Source organism: Petromyzon marinus, chromosome 22 (assembly GCF_048934315.1).
Source record: "Petromyzon marinus isolate PM22_M1 ecotype Great Lakes invasive population chromosome 22, UKy_Petmar_22M1.pri1.0, whole genome shotgun sequence".
NCBI lineage: Eukaryota > Metazoa > Chordata > Hyperoartia > Petromyzontiformes > Petromyzontidae > Petromyzon > Petromyzon marinus.
Window position 1 is genome coordinate 8,620,637 of NC_133688.1, and position 15,514 is coordinate 8,636,150.

The following is a 15,514-nucleotide window of genomic DNA, read 5'->3' on the forward strand; positions in this document are numbered from 1 at the left end:
TGTGAGCAGCACACTCACAGCACATCTGGCTCGATTGTTGTAAATATAACCCCCCTCCCCACAAAAGGTTGCCTCAACTTACGGACACACGCACTTACGGACACACGCACTTACGGACACCCGCACTTACGGACACCCGCACTCTCACTTGCAAATTGAACTGTGGAACTATTTTATCCAGCTGTGCGATTCTCCGCGAGATGTAAAGGAGTCGGTCTCGTGCTGGGAGCGAGTGTTTATGTGTGCGTGGTCATTTGAATATACAGTACAATAGATGACCGTGTTCCGACTTACGAACATACTACACGGAACGAATTGTGGTTGTAAGTCAAGGACTTACCGCACGCTGTCGCATAATTAGGGAACACGTTTCTCGTGTAAGTTTTTAATGTGTAACAAAAATTGTGGATTTTTTTTTACACATTAAAAAGGGGGAGGGGGGGGATATGGAGATGAAGGAGCAAGGTTTAAAGATGTTGAACTTCCCCTGTAAAGGGTATGAGCGTAGAATCAAATACGTAGCAGTATTGTCCTGTATAGAGGATACAGTACATCGAGATTTTTTGTTCAAGGTCTTCCACCGTGACCTCTCCATCCTTCTCACTCGACGCGACGCAACACAGCGATGGGTGCCGCATCCGAAGGAGTTGGTCGAACAAACCCGGCCACCGTGCCCGCACCCAGGACTCTCTTAGCCGAGTCGCGTCTCTACGTCGCTGCACCTGCAGCCATCTGGAACGCTCTCCCATTGCACATAACTCAGCATCCAAGCACCTTCCACCTACACGCGGCAGCTCAAGGACCTCGCCCGTCCAGGCTCTCACCCGATCAGGCTGGCATATGAGCGACTTTGAGCTCTGGTTCAGCTCCTCCGAGTTCACTATTGAACATGCGTCCGATGTGGGAAATACGTGCGCATCATGAATTGCGCTTTGTGTTACGTGTGATTCGAACCCGTTTGTTCGTTTGTTTTCACATCCCCACATGTGATCAGAAGACACGACCCATAGCAGATGCCGTCGGCACTCATATATAAGTTGGTGCAATGCACAGGCTGGTGCAGTGCTTTTTCAATTTCTAGAAGTACGCGCCTAAATGTGATGTTTTCACGATAAGCAAGGCGGCATATCTTGACAATTAGAGCCCTCGTTCTTCCGGCTAATTAATCATTAGTGAGACGCAATTAGCAAATAGGGTATCTCTTAGCCAGCAACCATTATTATTTCCCATGAACATCCATGAGCACACTTAATTTAATTAAAACCTTGTTAATTATTGTAATAAAAACATTGCCTGTCAGGTTTTGAATGGAGTGAATGCTTGGGCACGCGGTGTTCCCCTCTGCCTTTTTGTCTGGAAGTTGGCGGGGGGAGGGGGTTGGTTGTTGAAAAATTTCATATATTCGGTGGCTCGGGCTTAATCCTGAGCCAACCCAGGGGAATAATGTGAGCGTAGGTGGGTGAGCGTAATGAGTTTTTTTTTCACCCTGACTCCGTGTGCCTGGACCCAGTGTCCCCTGGTATTTGCCAAGCGGCACTGTGGTCCAGCGTGTTCCGGGTTTGCGTCGGTGCAAAATTCTCCCAACATTTAAAAATAGAGATCCCAAAAACTTAACGAAACAAAAAACCGTGCTAAAAACTCGTGCAATAATGGAAATTTATCTTAAACCACTACATCATTAAACTTCTGTTGCCACTCATAGGGTTTAGTTGGATCTTGTTTTCATATGTTATTGAAAGTCTCCATTCATCCTATCATTCTCTCCAGGGCTAATCAAATCAGTACCACTTTGTGTAAAGTAAACAGATTTATTTTTCTCTCTGGATAGACTGGCCCCTGTTATAGCAAACACTCATGAATTGACCGATACCACCCTAATATACAGAGGACCGCAGAGCTTAGGCATGTATTGGTGCTTGCTCACCGTGTGGCTGCGCTCCCGCCTGTCCCCGGTTCCACACACCTCGGAGTCGTTCTCTCTGAGAGCGAGCGAACACTGTGACGCCGCAATAGCAAAATGTTAACTACCTCGCCTGGTATGCATGAGGTCGTGGGTTCGATCCAGACCCTGACACCTGTATATTTTGAGTTTGCACTTCTCCCTGTGGTCGCGTGGATTTTTCTCTGGGTCCTTCCGTTCTTTCCCTCCACATTTTCTTCGAGTATTTGGCTGCTATAATTTTCCACGTGATAAGCCACTTCATTGAGCTTTCATTTGTGGCCAGGTCGCTTCTGAAAAAGAGCTGTATAGCCCATTGGGCCTTACCTGCTCAAATAGAAATCGTTTATTTTACAGTGTACAAGCTGAAATTAATGTGATTAATTCCACCATTAGTTCAGGATTGCCAATGTAAGTGAGCGGTGCTGCATGCTAGCTTGGCCATAAAGACACATTCATATTTTTCCCCTTCTGTCTGGGATTGTATTCATGGGGTAATTTTAAGTCTGTCTTTTACTGGTAGGAACCTCCTGGTTACACCACCAGCCCACAGGGGATTATTGTGTCCATCCGTCGTGCATCCAAAAATGGGAGGGGTGGGGCTGGGTGGAGAGGGGAGGGTGGGGAGGGTGGGGGGGGGCTGGGTGTGGAAGGGCTGGGTGGGGAGGGGCGGGTGGGGAGAGGCTGGGTAGGGAGGGTGGAGCTGGGTGGGGAGGGTGGGACCTGGGTGGGGAGGGTGGGACCTGGGTGGGGAGGGTGGGACCTACTCACGCCGGCTTGTGCCCGCCCTCACAGTCGGGCATATTTGCGGAATACACCACGCCCCCGTTGACCCTAACCATTGACCGAGCAACCCAACGTTCCTACCAACTCCCTCCGCAGGAATGTGTAAAACTCGTCTCTTTAAACTGGCATTTACTCTCTAGTTCTGGCCGTTCACCCTGCAGGTTCTGTTTATTTCCTGTTTTTCATACGCAGTGATGCATTGGAATCTACGGATGAAATGCACGTTATAAATGTAAATTATTATCGTACAGTAATATGCTACTGATGCACTGTAATCACGCATCTATTCATCCGTCAAAATGCATTCCTGCACTTTCGACGCCGGCATTGATTGGCGCGAGTGAAGAGTCGTTGATTTCTAATTTGTTGTGGCGCTGTAGTGAGTCCGTGTCATCCCTGCAGCTACTAGAGGGCCACGATCACTGCTGCGTTTACACCGAGAAGGTCGTTGAGTTGAATCGCGACCCCCCCCCCCCCCCCCCAAAATGGTGACGTTTCACCGAATAGCGAGCGAGAGGCATTGTCACAGACCCGGTAACAGAACCGTCAGAGCGGAAGCTGCATACACGTTTTGTAACGTGGGTTATACCGATGCAGAATTGTAAGCAAGTGCACTTTTAAAGCTGTTGGATATTGCGTGTTGCCTTCCGCGTGAGTGTGGATGTGGCTGCGTGCCGTGTTTGCGTCTCCCTCCTTGGCGTCGTGTCGGCCGCATGCGTTTACTTTTTTGGGTTTATTTCGTGGCAATTTTCAATTTTGGAAAGTTCATTTTCATTTCAACAGGTTCAGAACTCCAGGGACCAGAACAGTCTCATCTTTCAAGTGTTACCTGGGTTTCAAAATATGACAAATGTACAAACAAACAAAACCAGGTAATTTGCAGGTAATTCGTCAGCATTATCATGTTTGGCCAATAACAGTTAAATTGTATGTTATTTTCAGATTTGTGTACTCCAGTACTACACAATCAGATCGTCATTTCGTAATTGCCCCATTCGAAAGCCAATTGTTGCCAATACAGCATTTGTTACTATAATTCTCAGGGATGATACTCTTTGGTTCTTTCTACGTGACTTTACCAAAAGAACCAAAGAGTATGGATCCCCGCGGTCACGAAAGCTTCAAATCTAGATTCTCAGGGATGATTGCACATCTGTAAGAATTGTACTGCAACGACAGCTCAGAGCTCCGGGCGGTGGTCCGGCTGTACCAGTGGCTGACTTGGCACACAGCAAGGCGTTGTGGATTGGTGGAGGTTTGCTGAGAAACAGTGAAGGGGAAACATCGAGTTCAGTAACTAAAGTATTCCAAAACTATTTTATTTTTGCAGGTAAATTCCACTGAGCAATAGAGTTCTCTTTCAGAAGGGACTTGACTACAGATAACAGCTTTACGAAGTGCCTTATTGTGTGGAAATGTATAGCGGCCAAACACTCTAAACGCATGTTTCTAAATGTGGAGGAAAAACCCAAAGGACCCGTAGAGAAATCCACGCGTCCACGGGGAGAGAGCCAGACATGCAAACTCCAAATATACAGAGCTAGACCCAGTCCCTCCACAACATTCCAAGTCAGCTGTGGCCTCTGGAGCGCACGCTTCCTGCGCTTGAGCTGTCCAGTATTATCAACGTTCTGGCTGCCTATCCCACAGCTGCCAACTGCCAACGTCAATGAGCTTCCTCGACGAACGTACGTTCCGTAAGCACTGACTGTGTTCCTAACGGCCAGTGACAAGCCCACTTGGCTCAGGATCCTCCTGGCGTCCGCCTGCTGCTTGCTGTGTGTCTTCACTGTGTCCGTGTGTCTTGCCTGTGTTTGTTTAGTCGACGTGGCGAGAGAACACGTGTCGGAACCGCCACAGCCTCACTTGCCAAGGAAAGTCCCTCCCGGGCGGATGGCCGCGTCATTCCAACCTGGGGGACCTGCTCGTGCAGCAGTATTAACGTAAATGGGTTCACCGCAGTCGATTGGCAGGCCAGTGTGGTGGGGTAAAGTGTGGGTACTTTCACCTGTTCCAAAATGTATGGCTGGGATGGAAGGGTATCCCAAAATACCCTGTTGAAGGGCTCGCTCGAGTGAAGGTCCGAGTGGTGTGAACGAGCAACTGCAGGGCTCCACCCTTACCTCCATTGGGATGTTAATCCAATGCAGTGCAGCCATTGAGTGTTTGGCTTCGTGTGGGAGGGGAGTCGAGTACCCGGAGGAAACCTCACACATACGAGGGAAGGGACGCTCAACACTCCACACACGTTCAATCCGCAGACGGGAGCAATCCAAAATATAATAGGGTCCGTGAGTCATAGGTCGCAGCCCCCTTGGCTCTGCCTGGCAGTCTTTGGCCACGAGACATCACGACGAGCTGCCCCTTCGGGCTGCTTGGCACACTTCTGTCTACCAGGTAACATCGTCCCAGTTCCGCAGTATGAAGCTTCGTGCGTGGTGGGGTCACAGACACCTCGCGCAGCTCCCCAATTACGCGCAGACTGCTGCGACAAGACTAGCGCCCTGAGCCCCCTGACCTCGCTGCGCACGAGCACACACGCACACGCACGAATGGACACGAACGCGAGCGTGCACGTGTGCATGGACACGTGCATGGACACGTGCATGGACACGTGCATGGACACGTGCATGGACACGTGCATGGACACGTGCATGGACACGTGCATGGACACGTGGCTACTGTGACCCCCCTTGTTGAATTTTGTTTCAACCGAGTACCCCCCCCCCACCTTTCCTGACCCATCATGGTGCTGAGAAATAAAATATTTTAAACAATTGTCAATTTTGTGAGGTATCCTAACTAGCTAGCAACTGCAATCGAGTAATCTGTTCGCGCCTGCTGGTTACGTTTGTAAACCACATTGTTTACGATCACTGAGTTTAGAAAGGTATTTTATATCGTTCTAGGTTACCACGTGGCTTTACACATTATCCTAGTTATTTTACATTGGCAGCTTCATACATGATTATTCACCAGCGACTCTCATGTACGATATAATTTCACACATTTATAAATCACCTCACGTACCCCTTAGGACATGGCCACTGCCCTTGAGGAAGCTCTGTTGCACAACGCACGCGGCTCCCCGTGCCTCGGCCGGGTCTGCTTGAGATGCACAATGCACATTCTAACGATATTCAAATGTATACAGCACGCTATAAACGAGGATTGCTACCTGTTTGGGAAGCAGGAATTAATTTGTGTCGAGGTCTGGTACTATTATTGTGTTGAACTTTATCGCAGAATACTGCGTAGTGTTCATAGGCACTATACAGCTTTAAACTATTTGTATTTCACCAGGTAAGGCCCCCTGAGCTATGTAGCGCCTTTTCAAAAGCGACCTGGCCACAAATTATAGCTCAACGAAGTGGCTTACCATCACGTGGAAATGTACAGCAGCAGCCATAGGCTCTAAACGCGTTACGTTGCTGATTCTAAATGTGGAGGGAAACACCAGAGGACCCGGAGATAAATCCACACGACCGCGGGGAGAGAGAGACATGCAAACCGCAAATATACAGGCGTTGGGGCTGGGATTGAACCCACGTCCTCCTGCGTACCTGGCGAGGGAGTTAACATTTCGCCACGAGCGGAGCATGAGTGTTTGAGCACGGGGAAGCGAGAGTGCTTGCTTGAATCTGAAGGCACAACGCCTTGCAAGTCTTCAGCCACGGCCGTGGCATCTCCTCTGCGGTACAACACCCCGACATCGTCTTGATGCCCACACCAATTAACGGGCTTTTGTTCCTCTCTCTCTAAATGTTCCCATGGTGAATTAACCAAAACATAAAAATCTAGGGCCCATGCAAGCTCTGCCTCCGTTTCAGAGGCAAATGGTGCAATTAAGGGCCCTGTGTAACTCGCCGGTGGGTGGTGGGCGGCCGCTCGAAATGTCGTTCTCATTAGCGAGCAACACAGTCGGCCACTCCTCGTGGCTTCCGCGCTCCCCTAAAAACCGGAGTGGGGGGATCAGCCCCCAAGTAAATTTTATTCCAATCGGTGAAACGCGATCAAGCGCGCGTCCCCTGCGACAAGTGGCTGTGACCCCCACGGACTCCTCAGCGCCGTTTGCAATTGCAGCTCTAAGAGATGATTTCGTGAAATTCCACAATGGTCGTGGCTGAGCAATTCGAGCGAAAGTGAGGTTTGTTGGGACCATAATTAGGCTCTTGACCACGTGCGCTGTTTCATTTGTATCCAAAGTCTCGCCAAGTGCAGAGAGAGAGGAGAGCTGCAATCAGAACTACATTCAGCAAAATCAATTGACTTGTGTGTGTCTACGTCGTGTGCCACTGCGTAAGAATATTTTTCTGCGCATTTGTTTTTGAAAGTAGATTGCTCCAAACACCCGAAACATATTCGAACAATTAGCCGGGCGGTGGTGGCTATGCTGGTTACAGGGCCTGTGATCCGGCACTGTGGAGGCAGCAAGGGTTGGTGGATCGCGTAAACGCTGTGAAACTCCCTTCCTGTGGGTGTCGAGTTGTCATACTCGAGATGTCATACTCTAGCTCACCAGGAGAAGGCGTGGGTTTCCCCCGGCTATTCCAGTTTCCTCCCACATGTGAACGCCTATTAATTAGCAAATTACACCTTCATATACAGAGGACTGCAGAGCTTGGGCAGTTATTGGTGGTGTGCTCACCACGTGGCTGCTGCTTCCCCGCTCATATGTGCTTCTTCCTGACGCTTCTGGGTCGTCCTGTTTGTCTCCCTCTAGGAGAGAGCGATGAGCAAATACTATGGGGTGGCACTTTACAAGTTTACATTATTATCATCAACACCTGCACGATGATGCGACCTTGGCATTTTGCCTTCCAAAACTTCCCAACCTTTACTCTTTGGTTCTTTCGGTAAAGTCACGTGTTGATGATAACGAAAGAACCTAAGAGTATGGATTCCTGCAGTCACGAAAGCTTCAAATTAAGAATCCCAACCTTTTTTTAATTATTTGTGGCTTTTGTTTGAAGAGCAATACGCTTATGGATCTACCTCTTAAATTGTTCAGCAGTGAGATAAGCTTCTGGGTGACGAAGACCTTTTATTCCTCCTCCTCCACGGGAAGAAGCTCAGAGGGGATTCGTGTTGTCGATTTGCTCCATTGTTGGGCCAAACGCCGGCGTGTCGTCTCGCCGCTCCCGCCTCTTCTGCCTTTCCTCTCCTCGTGTCTAGCTCTTCGTTTTATTTCTGGGTGAATGTTTTTTTACTTTTCGTTATTTTAATTAGCGCCCTGAGAACGATTGTTTGAGGGCGCTTTATAAATGATCAATTCGCGCGCGTTGGGGTTCTTGTAATGCACAACGGAGTATGATTCGCGGTAGATTTTTTTGGGAGAGGGTCGTTCGCGCAAATTCAAATGCGCGCCGTGGTACGCGAGTTGTCGCGTGAGATTAAGCGTGGACAACTTGACTACAGCTCCGGCAGTACCGGGGAGCCTCACTCAGTCTCAATTTTTTTTCAGTGGGAGGGGGATCCAGCTCACGTTTCTATAGTGGGGGGGGGGGGGGGCAATGACGACGTCGGATGCCGCTCTGTGGGATCCCAGTGCGGTATTCGCAGATACATTTTCAGCATCGGGATGTTTTGGCCAACACCGGTTGTATTGCATGGGTTGTTTATTTATTTATTTTGTTTTAGCTAAGGGAAGGAAACCGGTGGAACCTGGAAGAAAACCCCACACAGACTCGGGGGAGAACATACAAACGTACAAACTACGTGCGAAAAGGATCCCGAGCCAAGAAATTGAACCCAGGCCTTTATAGTTGCGTGGCACAAATGTCACCACTGGGCCACCTTGCCGCCCAACTAATAGAGCACTCTGTTGATGATCAATTTATTATTCAGCAATGTGGGTTATGTAATTTCGCATCAAAGTAGGATCCATATCTAACACAGACTGTGCCTATAAAGCAGCTAGTGGTTCACCAGCATTGGTTCAAGCAATCCTGACTGCTGATGTTGAAATCAGTCCAAAGTTTGGTTGTGTTGAACCAATACTGCTGATACTATGCACTTGCCAGTTGCCCGTGGGGCTGGTGTGATGTGTATAAAATACTTCGTTTTTTTAAGTGGAGCGACAGATGTGTTAAGGAGACATTCTGCCGTAGTATATATATTTACGTTTGTTACCGGGATGTTTTAAGTTTTACCGCGGCGTTAATGACGGACACGGTGAACATAGTTTGGTTTGTTCTTCTGCAGGCAGTGCCAGCACAGTCCCCGGACGATGTGGCTGAGTTTGCATCCAGAATAAACTCTTGCTGTGGCCGGCCAGCCACGGTCAGAGCCGAGCACGTGTGCGGCGCTGACGCTGACGCTGCCATCTGCTGCACCCCCTTCCCTCCCTGCCCTGCTCCCCGCAGATCCGCCCGGAGCTGCTGCATGAGCTGCGCTCCGAGTCGTGCAAGGGGCGCATCCTGCGTCGCGCCATCAGCGTGCCCGCCGACAGCCCCATCATCGTGCGTCCCGCCGACGTCGACGCGGGTAGGTGGCCTTGCGGCGCTCCCCCGGCAAAACCGCGAGTGCCCGATTGTGTGCGGGCACGCGCCCCCGGCGCAAGAAAGTTGCGGCGCGCCAACGAGGCCCTGTGGAGTTCGGGACGACGGTTCGTTTGAGACACGCTCCTGCAGGTCTGCGACGCGCGTCCGTGTCTCTCGTCTCGACGAGGAGGCCGCGGCACTGCCTGGTTTGCCCCTTGCGATCGGTTTGAGCAGCTTTTGCGGGACAATGCGAGGGGTGAGAGGGCGAGTGCAGCAGTGGAGCCCACGGGCCGTGCGGTCGCCGCCAAAGCCCGCACAAGACCGCACACGACCGGGATTGAGCAGAATTAGTCATTCAAGGTGAACGTGTAGGTTACATCACCGTGAGCCACCAATCCGAGCCAGATTCATCGTGGATTTAAGTGGAGTCTCCGATAGTTTGGCTACTCTGCAATGTTCACTCCTTTGAGTTCTCATTTGAATTTGATGCAAACGCAGCAATCAAACTTTTGCAAACGATTGCTGGACACCATTGCTGTGGTTGCTGTCCCGCTTGTGTTGATTTTTTTTTAAATCTTGCACCGATGCATGATGTTGGACCCGGTGTGTTCTTTTCTTTGACGTTCCTGAGCGCACTCCCAGAGAACGTGGCATGGAATATGTGAATGTGCCGTCTAAGACGTTTATGAGTTTCCACAAAATACTACTTTTGCTATTTTAATACCCGCAGCACTTTCTTCACGTTTAATACAATGCAGTTAATTTATTCAAAATGTTAAGTGTAGGTTCTGCACTTTAAATTCCTACTTATCTAGAAATACTACGTTTTTTTGTAAACTGCAGCAAGTTGCGGTTGTACAGTGCCAGGAAGGTGCCAGCCCCATTCCCTTGAGAATGGGGCTGGTGCGTGGCCTGCGCGTGGAGGCTTGCCGCTGCGCCTCTTTGCAATGCCTCCGTTGTGAGATGGCTCCTCTCCTAATGAGGCCTCCTGGGAGTAGCTGTCCCACGGTTTCCCGAAAGTTCAGGCCACAAAAGTGATTTTTCCTGTTGTTGAGGAAAGGGCTTTGGTGACGCACAGTAGTGAATCGACGGTGCGGGCCGTGATTGTGCTGTGAGTGGCTATGCCTACACGCACAAGTAAGTCAACCTTGAAACAAGGCGCTAAGCTTATCTTATTTTACACATTTATGCAGGGCGCCTATGATCAAGGCGCTTAACGTTATTAAAAAAAGGGTATCGACAAAGGAATAATTTAGATGGCGGGGGGCGTGCGAGGGATGAGGAATGGGCGAGCACGGTAGAGGGGCGCATGGGGGGGGAGTGGAAGAGGAAGGGAATGGGCAATAGAGAAGAGGGTAAGGCCGTAAGAGATGAGCGGGAAGGTGGTTAAGGAGGGGGGGGGGGGGGGCTGCTTCATGAATCTGTATGAACTGAGCGTGCGGTGGACGTTCGACATTCCCATGGCAGATACATTTTCATAGCTGGTTGAATTTTGCTGTCGTGTATTTTATTTCTTCACAACATATTGATGAAATAACAAAGTCAATAATTAAAGTTGTAAATAAATAGGCATCCATGATGTTAATGATTTGCATTCCAGGGTAATTGACGACATGGTGATTATAGGACGTCATACATATCGTAGTGAGTGTAATTGACAGCACGTGCATTACAGGCATTAGAGTGTATAATGAGAGGGAGATTTACAGCGGGCGTATGTTGAACGAAGGTCTAATAATGGCTCTCTACAGGCCTGTGCATATAGAAGGGTCTGTGTAATGCATTTCAGATAACATCTCATGCAAGAGAACATGTATACGCTGCTTTTCACGATCATGTTTGGTTTTGAGAAACCAAACCTGCTGTCACTCACCCCGCTGGAGTGCAAAGCGCCTGAAAAATATTCACGCTTAGAATCGCGCTGAGAAAATGGACGGACAGAGTACCACATGGGGTTTCAACAGACCGACACAAATCATGTCCCTCGTAAAACTGTTCAGGAAAGCAAGCGGCCCTGGGCAGGACGCATCGCTAGAAGGGGCAATAGCCGCAGGTCGAGGCCGGCGACGCAGTGGCAGCCGGACGATGAGCGAACACACCAGCGAGGGCGACCTCCGCGGAGACGGAGCGATTGCGCGCGGGAGCCGATTGGATTTGACGCGTCGTGACAGCACGAGGGATGGGGGGACCCCTTCATCCAGCAGTGGATGGAACGTTGTTGGTCAGACTCAAGGGAGCACAGGATGAATTACAAGTGCCGGATTTTTCGTTAACACTGCTTTACAATTACAAAAACAATGCATTTCAAGATAAAGTTTCGGGCAATGACCCTTCTTCCGATCACAGAGAAGGATATGATCTAAAATCCATGGAGGCATACTTTATTCAAAGGGGAAAGTTACTTTATTCACACACACACACACGCACGCACACACGCACAGCTAGCGTTAGACTGTGCGCTGCTGCTCCCTTTACCGCTGCGGGGCCATCACACACATGCTAATTCCTGAAGGTCGTGTCTCATTTCCCTAATACTGTATTCTCGCTGTATCAGACCATCCGAGCCAAAAACTCAACACGTTCGTCAATAACACCGAGGAACAAATGTGTGTAATTTGGCACGCCACGGTGGCGAGATGTCAGCTACCTCGCCTGGTATACAGGATATTCTTGGGTCTTTCGGTAAAGTCGGTAAAGTCACGTAGATAGGTTCAAAGACCCAAGAATATGAATTCCTGCAGTCACGAAAGCTTTAAGTCATGGTATACAGGAGTTCATGGATTCGATCCCGATCCTGACGATGCCTGGCTATATATATTTGGAGTTTGTGTGTCTCTCTCCCCGTGGTCGTGGAGATTTTTCCTCCAGATCCTCCGTTTTTTCCCCCCCTCCACATTTAGAAATCCGCGTTTAGACTATTTGGCTGCTATATACATTTACACTTGATAAGCCACTTTGCTTGAGCTATAATTTGTGGCCAGGTCGCTTCTAAAAACGACAGCTGTATAGCTCAGTGGGCATTACCTGGTAAAATAAATAAAAAGTTTCGTTTTGAGTCTTAATAGAAATAGGCGACATTTCGGGCTTTCCTCAACAACAGGAAAAATATCACATCACAGCACCGTAGCGGTGATGAGCAGCAGCTCAACACGCCCGCACGCACGCCCGCCCGCCCGCCGCTGTGAGAATGAGACGGACGGGCCGCTCCGCCCCACTGTCCCCGACGGACACACGGAGCTCCCCCGGCACGGAGCTCCGGCTCCCAACAAGCGAACCCCACGGTACAATGCCCGCGGACCTCTCGGGGGTCAGGCAAGAGACCTTCAGGATGAGTAATGAGAAATACACGTGCGGTGCATCCACGATGCAAAAATTGTACGACACTGTCGCTCCTCAAATTGCTCGCAACTGTCTGACGGAGCTCGATGGATTATTATTTTTAACATGTATATCATGTTCGGGAACTTGGTAATTTGCTAATGAAATCGTTTGTTTTCTTCCAAAATTATAATTTGCTCTTTGGAAAGGGCACGTCGTGTATCCGATGATTGCCATTTGGTTCATTACGTATTTTTCTCAAGTGTTGCGCAGTTATAACGACTAGATTTCTTAAATTTTGAAATTACATTTTTTACGAAAGTATAAATAGATTTAAAATGTCATTTTTAAATGTCATCTCTGCAATAGGAAATCGTTAACATAAATTACTCGAAGGATTACAATTGCGTTAAAGACATTCATAATCACGGTAATTAAAATTATTTTAACGGAGATGATTTAAAAACGTCAAACGTTACGGCATTGTTAAGTTGTGACAATGTTGATCATTTTGATCACAACTATGAAAATTACAGACAGACCTGAACAATACAAAAATCTCTCATCTCAAAAACTCTTTCCAGGAATCAATCCTGGGATACCAGGATTGTGTTGCAGTGTGCTAACCATTGTGCCACCACTCCCACCTAACCAGACATCCTTACACGTGGCTATAACGAGACACCCACACACTGACACTTATTAATAACCAGACACACACCCAGACTTTATTTTAACTAGAAAGGCAAACATCCCCCGTATGGCCTTTTAACAGACTGTAGGGGCAAGTGCTGTTAGCGTGCATCTATGAAGGCCGGCACGGCACACGAGGGGGTGAGTGGCCAGCACCACGCCCCCGGCTACCTTTGTCTCCATATTGCAAATGGTTACACGTTGCACCACGTGCTCATTTGAGGCTGAGTCGACCTAGGGAAGCCCCAGAACCAGTCACTGGTGCTGACCGTGAGTGGGAATCGAACTTGGGTCGCTTGATTTGTAGCGCAGCGTGCTCACCGCTCCCCACATAACTACGCACACTTACACGTGGTTAAGACCAGTCACCACACGCACCGCACGTCTTGAATGTGCAGTGGTAAAGCTGCACGTGGCATGGGATACACCTGGCAAGTGGCTTCTGGCTGCCTCGTGCCCACGGAGATGTGCTCAGACTGGAAGACAACTGGCCCTGAAGTGGAACAAAAGGCCAACTGCCAGCACCATGCCAGCCACTCACGGCCTTGACGAAGGATGATCAAGTTCACTTTCAGCTCTTGTGCATCGTTCGCACGACTATTTCGTATCCACGACAGGATCATTGCAAGTGTTTCTGAACGTTTAGAAACAAACGCCCATGTTATCCCTCCATCGCAAGCTAACATTTACCACCGAATGCCAACAGCGGTATAACAGGAGGGCAGTGATGTTAACCGGTTCAATTGCCAAATCGGTGACATAGAGTGTGGAAGATGTGACGTTCCGGGGGTGTTTTTTGGACCATGTGCCAGGCGAATGGCAGTGACTCGATTGTGTCCCCTCCTAAATGGTGCCAAAGCATCCTCCCGGATGTTAAAAGCAATCACGGGGTTATTTCCAGCGTTTTTCTCGGGAGATTAAAACACGCCTCGCTCTTCGTATTGACAGCGATTCAATCTTATCGGCGCGCAACCTGTACATTCTCACAATGGGCATTCCCGTGGGCGTGAAGGTGTCCCTCCGTCATCCCGACATCTCGGACACATTCTCCACGTGCCCCAAGTTCACCCCGGGTACAAGGATTAATTGGTTGTCTGTTTGTGGCAGGCACTGCACTGCGCTACCTTGTTGAGGAACGCTCGGCCGTTTGGGAGGTGATATTATACAGCACTCGCCATCGTCGCAGGGTTCATATGTCGCCGTTTACTTTGTAAACATCTAGCGCGGCGGTGGCAAGGAGCGATCGCGTGATGATGATGCTTCAATGTTTATCACCGTGGGACCCGATCCTGAGTCGTGGCATCGGTGAAATTATCTTGACGACGTCGCCTGGGTCTAGGAAGTGCAGTCACCGCTTGTTGCGGGTTGCCGTAACCGTAAAAATGCTGCGCTCCATCTGCTTCACATCGGACGTTAGAGACCCCGTGACGTCTTTCGACAGCGACAATAACAATGATAATATAATAAAAAAAGCAGAGCAGATTGTGGCTGTGTATTCAGTAAGCTCCGATTACCATGCAGAGTGCCGAGTGGTAACACTGATGATGCCTGGCGGGGTCTTATATTCAGCTTATTTTGGGTTCAGGAGTTCAGTAAAATGTGTCTCTACAAATTATGAATATTATTATCCTGTTGCACAACACCTGGATGTCGCGGCACTCTGTCGACCGGCTAGAATTGGCTTTCGGAAGGGATCGTGGCTTATCTCCCGCTGGAAGGCCACTGCAACTCGGCACAAACTCTGCGAGGACATCCGGGCGTAACTGTGGATTAAGGTAATTTTGTTGGCACGATATTAAGTCTGCATATCACTTTTCAAATGTAATTAATATAGTAATGCTGTTTACCACTCGCCCCAATGTAGCTGTTGTGGTCCATCTGCCACTCGGCGCACGTCGTCACGGGCAATGCAAGATCCGAGCGTGTCCGTCCAGTGCTCCCTGAGCTTCATTGCCTTCCGGTTGCTGAACGAAAACGTTCCGAAGGTCGCACTCAGTACACGCACAAAGTGCTTGCCACAAGTGAACCACAGTACCTTGACGATCTCGTCAAGAAGCATAAACCATCGGGCGAACTCCGGTTATCCTTGTAGTGGCTTTTGACTCGCCATCGAATATAGACGGCCACTGCATCACATGCCTGTGTGGCGAAGCTTTCGCCTTTAACTTCGAACAATCGTCACTGCTGCTACGCAAAGCACAGATGCGGGCCGAAGTTGGAATCCTGTTGTCATAGCTGGGGTGGAGCACCCAGTTCCTGCCTCACTCCAGTGGATGGGATTCACCGCAAAGCAGCA

The 15,514-nt window shown here is 49.3% G+C and overlaps 1 protein-coding gene across 3 annotated transcripts in view; it reads left to right on the forward strand.

The window, feature by feature from the left end:
* The window catches only part of LOC116944795 (ras GTPase-activating protein nGAP-like), a 641,297-nt gene that overhangs the window by 194,728 nt on the left and 431,055 nt on the right, over positions 1-15,514 (forward strand). For all 3 annotated transcript variants that reach the window (XM_032958521.2, XM_032958519.2, XM_032958520.2), the window contains exon 3: positions 9,091-9,211. In XM_032958521.2, the coding sequence (XP_032814412.2) occupies positions 9,091-9,211 (121 nt within the window). The remainder of the gene's footprint in view (positions 1-9,090; positions 9,212-15,514) is intronic.